The sequence below is a fragment of the Zalophus californianus genome, chromosome 3 (genome assembly GCF_009762305.2).
Source record: "Zalophus californianus isolate mZalCal1 chromosome 3, mZalCal1.pri.v2, whole genome shotgun sequence".
Lineage (NCBI taxonomy): Eukaryota > Metazoa > Chordata > Mammalia > Carnivora > Otariidae > Zalophus > Zalophus californianus.
Genome location: NC_045597.1, coordinates 114923468 through 114940964, shown reverse-complemented (window position 1 = coordinate 114940964; position 17497 = coordinate 114923468). Strand labels below are relative to the sequence as shown.

At 36.8% G+C, this 17497-nt stretch overlaps 1 protein-coding gene across 2 annotated transcripts in view; it reads right to left on the bottom strand.

Annotated features, from left to right (window-relative positions):
* Positions 1 to 17497, bottom strand: part of EPC2 (enhancer of polycomb homolog 2) — a 121671-nt gene that overhangs the window by 31112 nt on the left and 73062 nt on the right. For both annotated transcript variants that reach the window (XM_027589979.2, XM_027589980.2), the window contains exon 3: positions 4967 to 5112. In XM_027589979.2, coding sequence (XP_027445780.1) covers positions 4967 to 5112 — 146 coding nt within the window. The remainder of the gene's footprint in view (positions 1 to 4966; positions 5113 to 17497) is intronic.

Here is a 17497-nt window from a genome sequence, read left to right as displayed (position 1 = left end):
ATATCTCCTAAGAAATGTTTTCCTAAAAACTGGAAATGAAAGGGAAAATTTTCTCTCTGAAACTGTAAGATCAATATAGGAATTGATCTGAGGGTTGTATGAAGTCAACTGAAGATAGCATGACCAACCAAATAAATTTCTGAGATCTGATTTTTCATACTGGTATAACTTCATGGAATAAATGCTATGATCATTGGACTTTCAGTCCTATGATGGTGATTACCAGGGCTAATTGGTTGGTTTCTTCTTATAATCTGGCTGCCAAGACTGGCCACAGGAAGAGAATACACTGACAATGACAACTCAAGTATTCTAGTCCATGTAATGATTACATTTAATGCAATAAAATTGTATGTGACTATAGTTTGGCTTATTCAATGTCTCAGTGAAGTCATCTTAAATGCATCTGAAAGGCTGAGTAACTTGGTCTCTAAAGTGGAGGGCCAGAGCCTGGAACAAGAGACCTAACCAAAAGAACCAATATTTCCAAACATCAACTTTAAATGGGCATCTTGTTAGCTGAAGTTCTCTGGAATAGGCCAGAGTCTACAATGCCAGTGGTAGAATAAGAACCAAGCCTTCTGGATCTAATAAAATTCGACCTCATGCTTACAGCATCATAACATCACTGGCAGCTTTCGTGTGCTCTGGGGACCAAGGGAAACAATGCTGTGATATGCTACATATCTTCAGCTCTTTGGTCATTCTGCTTCTGATAAAATTTTGGAACCTTCACTAATTATATCAAGAACATACTCTAACTTTAGAGTCGAGAGGAGGATAGGTTTCTTCCTATGAAGCCACAGAGCAGTAGTAAGTTTCTTATATAATATTATCAGGATAACACCGCTTCCTATCCTCCTGAAGGAGATGTAAGGGGATTAACACAGCATCAGATTTCCTTCTCTGGCGCTTCTTGCTCCTTTTACAAAGGTCCTTCTGCCTGGTTGATAAGTACCCTCTTTATATGTCAGATAATAAGAATTCAATACACTGTTTATAATTAAACATCCTGACATTTCTTTCCAATGTTAACTATATTTCTCAGTTGACTGATGTTTTTATGTTGCTATAAATTTTTATTTTATTGGGTAATCTGAGTTTTAATCATTCTGTTAAAATTATCTTTAGCAGGATCACCTGCATCATTATCACAATGACAGCATCAATTTGAGTGGGCAAGAACTATTTGCAGATAAAGTAGTCCCAAATTATTAGGACACAGGATTAAGATTCCACAAAATCAGAATCCTACTACTTTTCTACCTTAAGAAAAAAGTTCTGCCATTTAGCACATTCTCTACTAAAAAGCAGTGGAAACCAGTATTTACTTGACAAAAAGGTCAGTAAAATTTATTATTTCTAAGATACCTCTGAGTTGTTTGATTTACTTACTTTGGGGGCTTGGAGATGAGATAAAAATTACTCCACTAGCTGGGCTTTTCTTCTAGATTGCCACTAGCTTCATGAGGACAAGGATCACTTAGTTTGTTTACATACAGATTCATGGTTCAGCAATAACAAGAAATACATTTATAATACAAAAACGAATAAATTATATATAAAAAGTAATGTTTTAAAAATATAGTCAGTTAAGCAATAAATACTTAAAAACTACTATCAGCCTATCACTGTGTTGTATACGTTGTGGGTAAATTAGGAAAAAAATTTCAAGATAAAATTACTACCAACAGAAACTTAAAATATGGCAATCAAGGCACAACAAATACAATTTAAACAATAAGAGAACAATGTCAGAACTTTAGAACTCAGTGCATTAAGATAAAGGACAGAACCACAAAATATTCCATCTGGGAGTGCTTGTGCTGGTAGCTTAAGATACAAGTATAAATTCTGAGGACAGATACTGAAGGAAATAGCAACATGATGTAGAGGAAGAGGAGATGAATTAAGAAGAAAAAAATCTGAGAAACGTGGAGGTCAACAGCATCCAATACCATGGGGTTATTTAGTAGGATACACGCTGAAATGGATGGATGACAATGAGAAGGCCATTGGTGACATGGGTGCAATCAGTATACTGAAATGCATCAGAGTAGGAGTAAAAGTTAAAATATGTCTAATCTTTTTAAAACGTGACTGACCAAAAAAAGAAAAAAAAAAGAGAGAGAGAGACACAAAGGGTGACAATATATAGAGAAAGATGGGGTGAAATGAAAGGGTTCTCTTGGAAACAGGGACCCTTCGCACATTTTTGGGCAAAGAGAGAGAGACTGAAGAAATGAGAGAAGAGATAATTAAGGATGAAATATGCAAGGAATATACACGTGCATTGAGGAAGAAATTAGAAATTTAGGGACTGATGGAAAAGGGATAAAAAACATATCATTGTGAATTTTGGGAGTCACTGGAGAGATAAGGAATATGATAAAGGATCATGTGTAGTTAAGAGAGTATGTCAGAAAAGCTACACTTGAGAGGTCTGTGGACCATCTAGGTGGAAATGCCAACAGGTAGCACGAAAAGAGAAAAAACAAAGTCCTGGAGCTTGAGAAGGAGGTCAAGGGTAAGGATATATGTATTATTACCTCACAAAAGTCCTCGCTAAGGTGATATTAACCCCAAACACATAGGATAAGAATACCAAGGACAGAATTTCAAGAAACTCTGATGTTTGTGTAGGAATTAATGAAAAGGACTCGGTAAAAGACAATTAGAAGGAATGATCACAGAAAATAACTTAAAAAATCAGAAAAGAATAAAGTATATTCAAAAGACCAAAGGTGATGAGTTTGAAGAAATAAGGAGAGCTCAATTAAAATAAATGAATGGGGACTGAAAATAATCACAGTATTTGGCAACAGGAATTTTCAGTAATGACTTCATTGCAGCAATCAATACAGAATGACGGGGGCAGAAGCTGTGTCTCAGTCTATCTTTTATGTCTTCTCTACCAACCTAATAAATACTGCTTTAAAAACAATTTTTTAAAAATATTGCTTTAACCACAAACGTGATTCCTTGCTTTGAGATCTGCTACTATGTCAGCTGCCAAAGAGGAAAAATAAAGAAATCCATGAATCCACAATTCAGGCACCTGGAATGAGAACAGTCTTTGGAATCTTTAATCCTTAGTCCTAATAACAGTACCATTATCTTTCCCTAAGATGAACGAACCTCCACCTTTGTCTACAACACTGCTGAAAGCACGTACTATCATGCTCTGAGCTTACCCAGTTTTAGGGTTTAAAAGCCTGTCACTGAGCAAAGAGAAGTAAAATACGATATTTTACTGATTGTACGTGGACCATTAATTGTATTGTTCACACATGGGCTTTTTGTTTATCCTGCCCCCACTTAGATAATAAACTCTCCAAGGGCAGAACTTGCTCACCTAAGTACTAAATAACTATTACTGACAGAAATGAAACAAAGCAAATTACAGAACAGAGAGCTGAAGGCTTCACCACCAGTAATTTCTGAGCAATCATGGAAAATAGCACAAATACCAAAATAAAGACTAAACTTAGGACTGCTAGAAAAGTTTGCCTATTAAGAAGAAAAATGAAATCACACTTAATGCCAGTGATCAAAATCTTAGGAAAACTGTGAGAATAAAAATATTTTTGATATTCAATCTGATAATTAAAACAAATTTCCAATAAAAAAGTCAAGCTCTCAAAAAACCAACTAAGCTGAATTTTACAAAATTCAGTTTTCAATGTACTTCTTTCGATTGCACATCAAATATTACTTTCCATCCAAATGGGGATAAAAGACTGGTAGAAAGGCTAAATATGCAGCAAAGTCCTTTCACAAAATGGAGAAGTTTTTTAAAATGTTCTGAAGAGCTGGTAATGCTTCAAGGACTTAAGTTGGGAGGTAAAGGAAAATAATGAATTTGTAATGGATAAACTAGTGAAAAGTGTTTACAGTCTACTGTAAAACATTTATTTATTTCTGTAACTTTTTACTACATTAATAACAATTAATATATTAATACACCACACAGGTACACCAAGAAATTATTTTTAAAAATAGTTTATTTTTTAAATCCAATTACAATATCTATACATGTTCATAACAGTAAATTTGGAAAACAGAAAAACAATAAAGAACATAAAAATCACCAATAATTCTACCGCCTAAATAGAACCATTACTGGTATTTTGTTGGGCTTTCATCTTTCATTCAATGCACACATATAAATGTAAATGCTTTAAATGAATCTCAGAGTTTTGTACTTAAACAATTCTGTATCTTTTTTTGGAACTCTAACATTAGATATGAGCAATTTCCATTGATATTCAAAATAGTTTTTAATGGCTGTGTGATATTCCATCCTACAGACAACTTGTAAGTTATTCTGAACGTCCTTGTTCAAAAATCTTTGACATTTTCACTAATTTTTTTTTTTTGAGAATGATTCCTAGAGGTAGGATTACTAAACCAAAAGGCAAAAACATTTTAAGGTTCCTGACATCTGCTGCCTAATTGCTTTCCAAAAAGACCATACCACTTTCAGTTCTCTATACCATATTTAGAATGACCCACTAAAGAAAATTATTCCCTTGTGAATAATTTTTTCTTCACTTAAAATTTTAAATAATATATAAGTAAAACTAAAATACACCTAAAATGATAATGGGTACCTTAATAAATTTGAGCAACTAAGAAGGATTTGGTATGAGATATCTACCTTAGAGACACAACCAAGCAAATTTAGCCTATGAAAAGGATCAAGAAGATGTTATGTAGCATTGCAGCTAATATTATTTTTATATACAAACAAGAAGAAAGGTCAGAATAGTACTCTACATACTCCTATTCAAAGAAATTATGCTTAAGTATTCAGTTCAAGGAATACTGTGAACAGAAATTCTAGGATGTCAGGAAAATTCAAAAGACAGTATAATACAATAAACTCAGATCTAAAGGAAATGCAAAATAAAGTTGCTAACTGGATTAACTGTAAGACAGGAGACATTTTTACAAGGTACAGTACCTGATTAGAACTGGCTTTTTCAAGTCTGTCAATCATAATTTCAAATTGCAAAGGCTTAATTTCCATCTTTCTGTTAAGTCTATTTAATAAGGTTTCATCTTCTGAATCCATATCATAATCTGGTTGCTCGTTGTCTAGATTAAAGGCTAGAAAAGAAAAGAAAAATTCTTCAAACTGAGGAGAAATTATGGAGTTATACAGTGTTTATATTTGACCACAGAATACTTCTAAATCACAATGCATTGACCAAAGAGGAGCTCATGAACTGACATCTAAAAACTGGTTCCAGAGTACACCTGAAACTAATGTAACATACACTTTGTGGCAACTATTGTAAAAAAAACAACAAAAAACTAATAAAAAACAAATTAAATTGGTTTCAGAGACTAAACACACAGTGGAAGAAAAAAAATCTTAATTCATATATGACTTAAAGTTTAATAGAACAGTAAAAGCAGTAACTAACATTAATTTATTTCAAAAATAAAGGATCACAACAACTACTAAACAGGAAAAAATATTTGCAAATGACATATCTGATAAAGGGTTAGTATCCAAAAATATATGAAGAACTTATCCAACTCAACACTAAAAAACCAAACAATCCAACTAAAAAACAGGCAGAAGACATGAACAGATATTTCTCAAAAGGCATACAGAGAACAGACACATGAAAAGATGCTCAACATCACTCATCACCAGGCAAATGCAAATCAAAACTACAAAGAAATCACTTTACACCTGTCAGAATGGCTAAAATAAAAAACTCAAGGAACAATAAGTGTTGGTGAGGATGTGGGAAAAAAGAACCATCTTGCACTGTTGGTAGGAATGCAAACTGGTGCAGCCACTGTGGAAAACAGTATGGAGGGGAGGAAGAGCAAGATGGCAGAGGAGTAGGAGACCTAAATTTTGTCTGGCCCCAGGAATTCAGCTAGATAGCTATCAAACCATTCTGAACACCTACAAATTCAACAGGAGATCGAAGAAAAGAATAGCAGCAACTCTCTGAACAGAAAAGTGACCACTTTCTGGAAGGTAGGACGTGGGGAAAAGTGAATCCGAGGTGGTATTTGGGAAGATAGACCACGGAGCCTCTGTCAGACCAGCAAGTGATAGAGCAGCTGGGCACAAAATCAGAACTGTTAGAAGTCTGCTCCACTGAGGGACGTCACTCCCGTGGCTAAGCAGGGGGTGGAACCCTCACTGGGACAGTGTGGTCTCCGGATCCTCGGGGTCACAGAAAGACTGGGGGTGCCTGAGTGCAGCAGAGCTCCCGGGTATCGGAGCGGGGAAGCCAGCTGCAGAGACAGAGCCGAGGCACGGGCTCTCAGCTCGGGGTTGCCATAAACCGTGATCTGTGGCTCAGTAGGGCCACTGCTCCTCCAGCAGGGACCCAACTAGTGGCAGATCCAGGGAGACTCCCCTTCCTCCCCGGGGAGGAGCGGCACAGGAGTGCACTGCAGGCATCTGCTGGGTTTGGAGACCCCACACAGGGTCGGGTGCCAGAGACAGAAATGCTCGGTCACAGGCTGGGTGAGCACGGAGTGTGGCCGGAGACAGGGGAGACCAGAGTGACTGACTGCTTTTCTCTGGGGGCTCACTGAGGAGTGGGGCCCCGGGTTCTCAGCTCCTCTGGGGCAGAGACTGGGAGGCTGCCATTTTAACTCTTGTCCTCCAAAGCTGTACAGAAAGCTTGCAGGGAACAAAAGCTCCCAAGAGCAAACCTGAGCAGATTACCTAGCCCAGGCCCCAGCAAAGGAGGGGCAATTCCACCTTGGGCAAAGACATTTTGAGAATCACTGCGACAGGCCCGACCCCAGAAGATCAGCAAGAACAGCCAGCCAAGACCAAGTTTATGGATCAATGAGAATGGCAGAACTCCAGCGCCGGGGGAATACCGCACATAGATTTCATGGCTTTTTTCCCCAGGATTCTTTAGTCTTTAAAAGTTAATTTTTAAATTTTCTTTTCCTTTTATTTTTTTTTACTTTTTCTTTTTCCCTTTTCAACCAACATCTTATCAATCCCTTTTTTAAAAATCTTTTTTTTCATTTTTAGTCATATTCTATCCGTTCATTGTAGTTAACCTTATTTTTGGGTATATATATAAGTTGTTTTCTCTTTAAAATTTTGGGACTCAGTTTCTTCTAACAGACTAAAATATACCCTAAATCTCTAGTGTATGGCTTTGTTCTAGTCTCCTGCCTGATCACATTCTCCACCCCCCTTTTTTAAATTTCTCTTCTTTTTCCAACAACTTATCAATTCATTTTATAAAATCTTTTATAATATTCCTCTTTACAGTCATATTCCATCCCTTCATTGTATTTACCCTTATTTTTGTACATATGTAAGTTTTCCTTTCTTTAAAATTTTGGGAGGCAGTTTCTTCTAAGAGACCAAAATACACCCAAAATCTAGTGTATAGCACTGATCTATTCACCAGCCTGATCATATCTGATCACATCCTTTTTTCTTTTCTCTTTATTTCCCTTTCTTTTCCCTTGGTTTTGGTCTCTTCTGATTTGTTTAGTGTATATTTTTCTGGGGTTGTTGTTACCCTGTTAGCATTTTGTTCTCTCATTCATCTATTCTCCTCTGGACAAAATGACAAGACGGAAAATATCACCTCAAAAAAAAAAAAAAAAGAACAAGAGGCAGTACCAATTGCCAGGGACCTAATCAATACGGACATTAGTAAGATGCTGGAACTAGAGTTCAGGATGACGATTTTAAAGATACTAGCTGGGCTTGAAAAAAATATGGAAGATACTAGAGAAACCCTTTCTGGAGAAATAAAATAATATCTAACCAAGTTGAAATCAAAAAGGCTATTAATGAGGTGCAATCAAAACTGGAAGCTCTAACTGCGAGGATAAATGAGGCAGAAGAGAGAATTAGTGATAGAGAAGACCAAGTGATGGAGAATAAAGAAGCTGAGAAAAAGAGAGAGAAACAACTACTGGGTCACGAGGGGCAGAATTTGAGAGATAAGTGATACCATAAGAGGAAACAATATTAGAATAACCGGGATCCCAGAAGACGAAGAAAGGGAGAGGGGGCAGAAGGTATACTGGAACAATTACAGCAGAGAACTTCCCTAATTCGGGGAAGGAAACAGGCATCAAAATCCAGGAGGCACACAGAACCCCCCTCAAAATCAATAAAAATAGGTCAACACCCTAATAGTAAAACTCACAAGTCTCAGAGACAAAGGGAAAATCCTGAAAGCAGCTCGGGACAAGAGGTCTGTAACCTACAATGGTAGAAACATTAGACTGGTAACAGACCTATCCACAGAGACCTGGCAGGCCAGGAAGGACGGGCATGATATATTCAGAGCACTAAATGAGAAAAATATGCAGCCAAGAATACTATATCCTCCTAGGCTATCACTGAAAATAGGAGAGATAAAAAGCTTCCAGGACAAACAAAAACTAAAAGAATTTGCAAACACGAAACCAGCCCTACAAAAAATATCGAAAGGGGTCCTCTAATCAAAGAGAGAGCCTAAAAGTAACATAGACCAGAAAGGAACAGAGACAACGTACAGTAACAGTCACCTTACAGGCAATACAACTGCACTAAATTCGTATGTTTCAATAGTTACCCTGAATGTAAATGGGCTAAATGTCCCAATCAAAAGACACAGGGTATCAGATTGGATAAAAAAACAAGACCAATATGCTGTCTACAAGAGACTCATTTTAGACACAAAGACAACTCCAGATTGGAAGTGAGGGGTTGGAAAACCATTTACCATGCTAATGGACAACAAAAGAAAGCTGGGGTGGCAATCCTTATTATCAGACAAATTAGATTTTAATCTCTTATTATCTCTAGTGAGGTAAGGACACTATATCATACTTAAAGGGTCTATCTATAGTATTATTTGTTCCAGTTCTTTGAAAAAAGTTGATGGTATTTTGATAGGGATTGCATTAAATGTGTAGATTGCTCTAGGTAGCATTGACATCTTCACAATATTTATTCTTCCAATCCATGAGCATGAGATGTTTTTCCATTTCTTTGTGTGTTCCTCAATTTCTTTCATGAGTATATTATAGTTTCCTGAGTACAGATTCTTTACCTCTTTGGTTAGATTTATTCCTAGGTAACTTATGGTTTTGGGTACAGTTGTAAATGGGACCAACTCCTTAATTTCTCTTTCTTCTGTCTTGTTGTTGGTGTACAGGAATGCCACTGATTTCTGTGCATTGATTTTATATCCTGCCACTTGACAGAATTCCTGTATGAGTTCTAGCAGTTTGGGGGTGGAGTCTTTTGGGTTTTCCACATAAAGTATCATCTGCAAAGAGTGAGAGTTTGACTTCTTCTCTGCCAATTCGGATGCCTTTTATTTCTTTTTATCGTCTGATTGCTGTGGCTAGGACTTCTAGTACTAAGACAGCCAAATGGCCAACAGACACATGAAACAGTGCTCAACATCACTCCACATCAGGGAAATCCAAATCCAAACCTCAATGAGATACCACCTCACACCAGTCAGAATGGCTAAAATTAACAAGTCAGGAAACAACAGATGTTGGCGAGGATGTGGAGGAAAGGGGGACCCTCCTACATTGTTGGTGGGAATGCAAGCTGGTGCAGCTACTCTGGAAAACAGTATGGAGGTTCCTCAAAAAATTGAAAATAGAGCTACCATATGACCCAGCAAATGCACTAGTGGGTATTTACCCCAAAGATAACAAATGTAGTGATCCGAAGGGGTATGTGCACCCCAATGTTTATAGCAGCAATGTCCACAATAGCCAAACTATGGAAAGAGCCAAGATGTCCATCGACAGATGAATGGATAAAGAAGATGTGGTGTACACACACACACACACACACACACACACACACACACACACACACACACACACAATATGGAATATTATGCAGCCATCAAAAATGAAATCTTGCCATTTGCAACAACGTGGATGGAACTAGAGGGTATTATGCTAAGTGAAATAAGTCAATCAGAGAAAGACCTGTATCATATGATCTCACTGATAAGAGGAATTCTTAATCTCAGGAAACAAACTGAGGGTTGCTGAACTGGTGGGGGTTGGGAGGGGTGGGAGGGATGGGGTGGCTGGGTGATAGAAATTGGGGAGGATATGTGCTATAGTGTGTGCTGTGAATGGTCTAAGACTAATGAATCACAGACCTGTACCTCTGAAACAAATAATACATTATATGTTAAAAAAAAAAAAAGAAGAAGATAGGAAGGGAAAAATGAAGGGGGGGAAATCGGAGGGGGAGATGAACCATGAGAGACTGTGGACTCTGAGAAACAAACTGAGGGTTCTAGAGGGGAGGGGGTGGGGGGGATGGGTTAGCCTGGTGATGGGTATTAAAGAGGGCACATACTGAATGGAGTACTGGGTGTTACACGCAAACAATGAATCATGGAACACTACAGCAAATAAATAAATAGAAAAACAAACAAAAGGAGTGAATTAAAGACATCTTTGCACTTCAAGAATGACCATTTTTCTTTGTGAATTTAGCTTTTCAGTACTCTAGTCTCAGATATCTAGGAATAATTTGTGAAAATAAAAAACTGCCCTCATCTTAAAAAAAAAACAAAAACAAAAACACAAAACAGTATGGAGGTTTCTTAAAAAGTTAAAAAGAGAACTACCCTATAATACTACCCACTACTGGGTATCTATCCAAAAAATATAAAAGCACTAATTCAACGTGATATATGCATCCCTATGTTTACTGCAGCATTATTTACAATAGCCAAACTATGGAAGCAGCCCAAGTGTCCAGCAATAGATGAATGGATAAAAATATGGTACACATACAATAGAGTATTTTTCAGCCAAGAAAAGAACTGAAATTTTGTCATTTGTAATGACATGGATGGAGCTAGAGAGTATAATGCTAAGTGCAATAAGCCAGAGAAAGAGAAATACCATATGATTTCACTCATATGTAGAATTTAAGAAACAAAACAAATGAAAAAAGGGGAAAAGAAAAAAGAGAAAGAAAAACCAGAAAACAGACTCTTAACTATGGAGAACAAACAGATGATTACCAGAAGGGCAGTGGGGGGAGGAAGAGGAGAGTTGTAATAGGTGAAGGGGATTAAGAGTACACTTATTCTGATGAGCATTGAGGAATATACCAAATTGCTGAATCACTATAATGTGCACCTGAAACTAATAGAATGCCTTATATTAACTACACTGGAATTAAAACAAAAAAATTAAAAATAAATACTTCTCAGTAATGGAAAAAAAAGAAATCATAAAATATATGCCCAAACAGTAGCAATTATAAAAAAAATTTTTTTTTATTTATTAACATGGTAGTTTGGTAATGAGAAGCTACAGAAGAAAATTAAGAATCTAGAAATAAGGGGCACCTGGCTGGTTCAGTCAGAAGAGCATGCGACTCTTGATCTTGGAGTCATGAGTTCTAGCTCCATGCTGCTATAGGGATTACTTAAATAAAAACTTAAAAAAAAAAAAAGAGTCTAGAAATAAACTCAAGTACAAAGATAAGAATGGCATTTCAAAACATTGAGGATAAAGCAGATTATTAATAAAAAAAGGGTCACAGTAGTTACCTTTAAAAAACTTAAGTTCGAACTCTACCTTATTCCTAATACCAATAAATGATATATTTAACAAAATTTTATAGTAAAAAAATAAAACAAAAAACGCTAGAAGAAAATGCAAGGGGAAAATGTATAGGTAGGTACAAGCTCAGAAGCCATAAAACTGATTAAATACATGCAAACACAAAAACAAGATACGTTTCACTTATCAAACAGACTAAAATCTAAAAGTTGATGATACACTCTTTTGGAATGAACGGGAGAAGGAAACCTCAAACACTGTGAGGAGGAAATTAAAGGTGGTATTTAGTTCAATTAAAAAAACAATACATATTCTTGGACTTGGCAATTCTATTTCTAGGAATTTATCCTATACACACACACATAGAGAAAAAGATAAATATACAAGAGTATTAGATGTGACACTAAGAAGTAAAAAATATAAAACAAGCAATGTATGTGGGAACAAAGAAACAAATGGTTTGTACATACATGCAATAGATGGAAGCCCTAAAAATGAATGACAATGATGTATGTATACTAATATGGAAAGAAACCAATCTTAACAGGCAAGAAAAGCTAAGATACAGAATAGTGTACATGTGCATTTACACATATTTTTAAAATATAAATAGAATATATATGTATACATGCATTCTCTTACAAATGCACAGAATGTTTTTAGGATTTATTTATTTGAGAGAGACAGCGAGCAAGAGTGACAGACGCAGAGGGAGAGGGAAGGAGAATCTCAAGCAGACTCCATGCTGTGCGCAGAGCTTGATGCAGGGCTTGATCTCACAACCCCAGCAGAAAACAAGAGTCTGATGCTCAACCAACTGCACCACCCAGGTGCTCCCAGAATATTTCTTTTTAAAGATTTTATTTATTTATTTGACAGAGAGAGAAAGCACAAGCAGGTTATAGCTTAGAGAATTTACAGAACACAGGTGGTCTAAAATTAGCTGATAAAGCACATATTACTTCTAGTTAAAAGTACCTTTCAGTGTTGAGTTTGAGAAGTTCTTTAGAGATCTTGGCTACCAGCCCTCAAGTCAAAAAATGGGCAGAAGACACAAACAGACGCTTCTCCAAAGAAGACATAAAAATGGCTAACAGACACGTGAAAAAATGTTCATCATCATTAGCCATCAGGGAAATTCAAATCAAAACCACACTGAGATACTACCTTACACCAGTTAGAATGACAAAAATTGACAAGGCAAGAAACAACAAATGTTGGAGAGGTTGTGGAGGAAGGGGAGCCCTCTTACACTGTTGGTGGGAATGCAAGTTTGTACAGCCACTTTGGAAAACAGTGTGGAGATTCCTCAAAAAATTAAAAATAAAGCTACCCTATGACCCAGCAATTGCACTACTGGGTATTTACCCCAAAGACACAGATGTAGTGAAAAGAAGAGCCATATGCATCCCAATGTTCATAGCAGCAATGTCCACAATAGCCAAACTATGGAAAGAGCTGAGATGCCCTTCAACAGATGAATGGATAAAGATGTATATACAATGGAATATTATTCGGCCATCAGAAAGGATGAATACCCAACTTCTACATCAACATGGATGGGACTGGAGAAATAAGTCAAGCAGAGAAACTCAATTATCATATGGTTTCACTTATTTGTGGCACATAAGGAATAGCATGGAGGACATTAGGAGAAGTAAGGGAAAAATGAAGGGGGGGAAATCGGAGGGAGAGATGAACCATGAGAGACTATGGACTCTGAGAAACAAACTGAGGGTTCTAGAGGGGAGGGAGGTCGGGGTATGGGTTAGCCCGGTGATGGGTATTAAGGAGGGCACGTATTGCATGGAGCACTGGGTGTCGTACAAAAACAATGAACATCGAAAACTGGTGATGTATTGTATGGTGACTAACATAACATAATAAAATAAATAAATAAATACATAAAGGTACCTTTCAAAGTCCCTTAGATTACCTTTTACTTGGATATGTTCATATGCAAGTATCCAACAGGCATAGCTATGTAGTGGAATGAAAATATGAAGAACCCAGGAGAAGAAATAATACAAGAAAATTTCCCAGAGCCAAAAAATGATGAGAAGTTTTCAGATTAAAAGGGTTTACTGCTGGGTGCCTAGGTGGCTTAGTCGTTAAGCGTCTGCCTTCGGCTCAGGTCATGATCCCAGAGTCCTGGGATCGAGCCCTGCATCGGACTCCCTGCTCCGCGGGAAGCCTGCTTCTCCCTCTCCCACTCCCCCCCTGCTTGTGTTCCCTCTCTCACTGTGTCTCGCTGTCAAATAAATAAATTAAATATTTTTAAAAAATAAAAATAAAAATAAAATAAAAGGGTTTACTGCTTATGGCAGCATTATCAACAATAGCCAAACTATGGAAAGAGCCCAAATGCTCCCATTAACTGATGAATGGATAAAGATATATACATAACACATGTATGTGTATATACATACACACACATATATATGCATAATGAAATACTACTACTCAGGCCATCAAAAAGAACAATATCATGCCACTTGCAATGACGTGGATGGAGCTAGAGTGTATTACACCAAGCAAAATAAGTCAATCAGAAAAAGAAAAATACCCTATGATTTCACTCATATGTGGAATTAAAAAACAAAACTGATGAAAAGAGAGTGAAAAAAGAGGGAAACATATCATGAGAGACTCTTTAAAGAACAAATTGAGGGCTGACAGAGGAAGGTGAGTAGGGGATGGAATAGATAGGTGATGGGTATTAAGGAGGGCACTTGTTATGATGAGCACTGGGTATTATATGTAAATGATGAACTGAATTCTACTCCTGAAACCAATACTGAACTGTAAGTCAACTAACTAGATTTAAATTAAAAAAACAAAATAAAGGGTTTACCGATCATGGTATAAAATGAGTGGTATGCAATTAAATGTGGCACAATGATGGGCTGGTTACTGCCCATTACTTCATATTATTATGAATATGAATATTATTACTACATAATATTATGCCTATTATATGCTGTGTGTTAAGGGGAAATATGTGATCCCTACATTTCCACTCAAATCTCCAGGAAGGAAAAGTATAGGAAGGAAGACTATTTACTTTCAGCTTCTCTCCATCCCTTCACTCTCTCCTCAGCCAAGGAAGGAGTGACTTAAACTGAATGGTGAACTTGGGAGGAGGACCTAATTAGTTCAATACCTTTGGATGCATTATATTTTATGGTTTTTCCTTCTTTTGAAGAGATGCATTCTAATCAGCCCTCTACTACATGGTAAGCATAGGGGCTGATTCTGCCCTTGTTTAAGGAGACCTGCTTTGTCTCCAGCCAGTCCCCAGCCAGTGGTGGGGTAAGCTTGTCTAATTCAGGGGTTAAGTATGAGAAAGTCCACTGAGGTCACAATATCTAGGTCCTGTCTTCCCACACCATTTTTATTAGTAACAAAGCTGAAATTTTATGTGTTTATGTCTGTTTCTCAATTAGTTCCAAAGTAAAAAAGAAAAAAGAATGTTACTTCTTGCCCTCCTAAGCAAAATTTGCAGATTACAGTCAACATTGTAGGCTACACTCAATAATTTGTAAGTGGTTATGCTTTTTGTGACTTCAGAACATTCTACCTTCTATACTTCAGTCTCCATCATATGGCCCCTAAGATTATATACACGCTATGCTCAGAATTTATTCTACTCACCCTATTCTCACTGGTTGTTTACATAAGTACGATGCAATAGCACATGTGGCACAAGTACTCTCTCTAACACAATGAATGTAAGCCAAATAAGAGGGTTTTAAATTCCAGGCTTTGTAAAAACAAAGTAAAACAAACATGGATAATTTCCCTACCTTAATTCTGAACTCTTCAGAACTCTTCACGTAAACCTATCATTGTAATAGATATTAATCACTGTGTCTACCTGTCTGTGATACCATGTGGCATGTCTGATACCATGTGGCATTCCATTCCACAGGCAACCATACTATAGATGAGTAACTGATCCTTGAACACCCAACCATGGGTGATCAATGACTTATGAAATGAAAAGGGTGTAAAGCATACCTGGGCCAAATTTCTTCTAGCAGAAATGTGAACATAAAGATTGCTTCTGATTAAATAAGGCAGAATGAACACATAAATATGTGTCTCGAAATCCCAAAATAAAAGCAGAACAATTTTTTTTTTCAAATGGCATTTACCTTCAGATGTGATGAGAATGAGCAGGTAAGAATTATCAAATTTTCAGACTTAAAACGTGCAAGCTTGGCAGACAGGAGAGCACTGAAACATAAAACAGTCTGGCTGGGGGAGGAGAGGTGGAAGGAAAACAACCAGAAGCAGGAAAACTCCCCCTATCCATCTCAAGACTTATGGAGAGTTAAAATCAACAGTTACTCTCTGAAAGAGCAGGTAGCACACTTCTGAAAATAGGAAGAGTAGTCAAAAATCTGTATATGAGTAATTAGATCTTTTCCTCATCCAGTATAGCTAAGCAACTACTTTTCTTCCCAAATGGCAGAAGACAGATGGCTTAATCTGCAAAGGCTGATTCAGAAAGCCTGTGGATTCTGGAACACCAGGCATACTGAGGGAAAGTATAAGGCTCCATACCAAAGGAGAAAGATTAAGCAAAAATCTACATGTTGAATAGTGAATTCTCCCAGCACTCCCATCTCACCCTGCCATTCCTACCCCGCAACTCAGCTATAAAAACAAAAACAGTGTCAGACACCCAAGAAAAGGCTTGAAGAATTCTTTCATGGAAAAATTGATTAATCCTCCTATAAAACACCATCAGACAAATGATCTCACTCAAATATAAATGGACAGTCAAGTAATGCAGATATTTGAGCAGCAAAACATAATGAAAAAAAGGAACTTAGGAAATGTATTAAGTACTTGCTTCAGCTGTTAATATTTGCAGAATAATATTGTATACCCTGAATACCGATTTAACAATGTTAACTACAGCCAAAAAATGGGACAGGGAAAGTGTGATGAGTAGAGAAGTGAGAGAAGAAAATGTTAAATAGAAGACAGAAGGTATTTAAAAAGCTTTTTAAAAGAAAGTTACATAAGCCCACTATTTAGAAATATAAAGGTATATAATACCAAAAGAAACAAGTAAAGGATTTGAAGGTCGCTATCTCTCAGAATGGAGAAAAGACTGCCCTTATAAAGGGAAAAATTTTTCAACTAAGCCTAATGATATGCGTATTAATCTGACAAAAATGTGATTTAAAACACCCAAGCACCCCAAAACCAGACACAATAAGAGTGTTAATGATGGGAGCAAAGAGGTGAAAAGGTACCATTTACAATATGGGCCATGGAAGACCAAAGCTGTGAGGTAACAGGAATGAGAAGGAAACAAGCAAAAGAATTCCAGTTCTAGTTTACAAGCATTAAGAATCCTTACCCTTATTCCCCCTTTTTCATACTTCAGCTGTTTGAATGATCATAACCAACCTTATAGTCAAAAGTGCCTATTTAATACACTTTAACCTTTGGTAAAAAATGTTTCCATGAGGGTCAATACAGTTTATTTCAAGGTTTTAAGTTTTAAGCAGAACTTTATTTTTCCTTTGTGTATAGGCCTAACATTTCCAGTTAGTTTTCAGTAGCTTAATAAAACCCTAACTCAGTTGTTGCTGGTAAGTACTGTGAATTACAATTACTCATAACAATGATTACCACTGATGCAATTCCTATTATCTCAAATGAATGCTTCAGATACATTTTCTCTAATGTTCACAAAACCCAGAAAGGTATGGTATTTGTATCTTCACTGCAAAATGAAATTAAGATTTTAGAGGCGTTTTAATTAGTTTGTACCTTGTCAGAGAATTTGAACCCAAGCATGTTGGATTCAGAAGTACATGCTGTTTTCCCTAGTCTGTGCGTTGTTCTTATGATTCTTTTGTTGTACAGAAATTTTGAATTTTAGGGGCACCTGGGTGGCTCAGTTGGT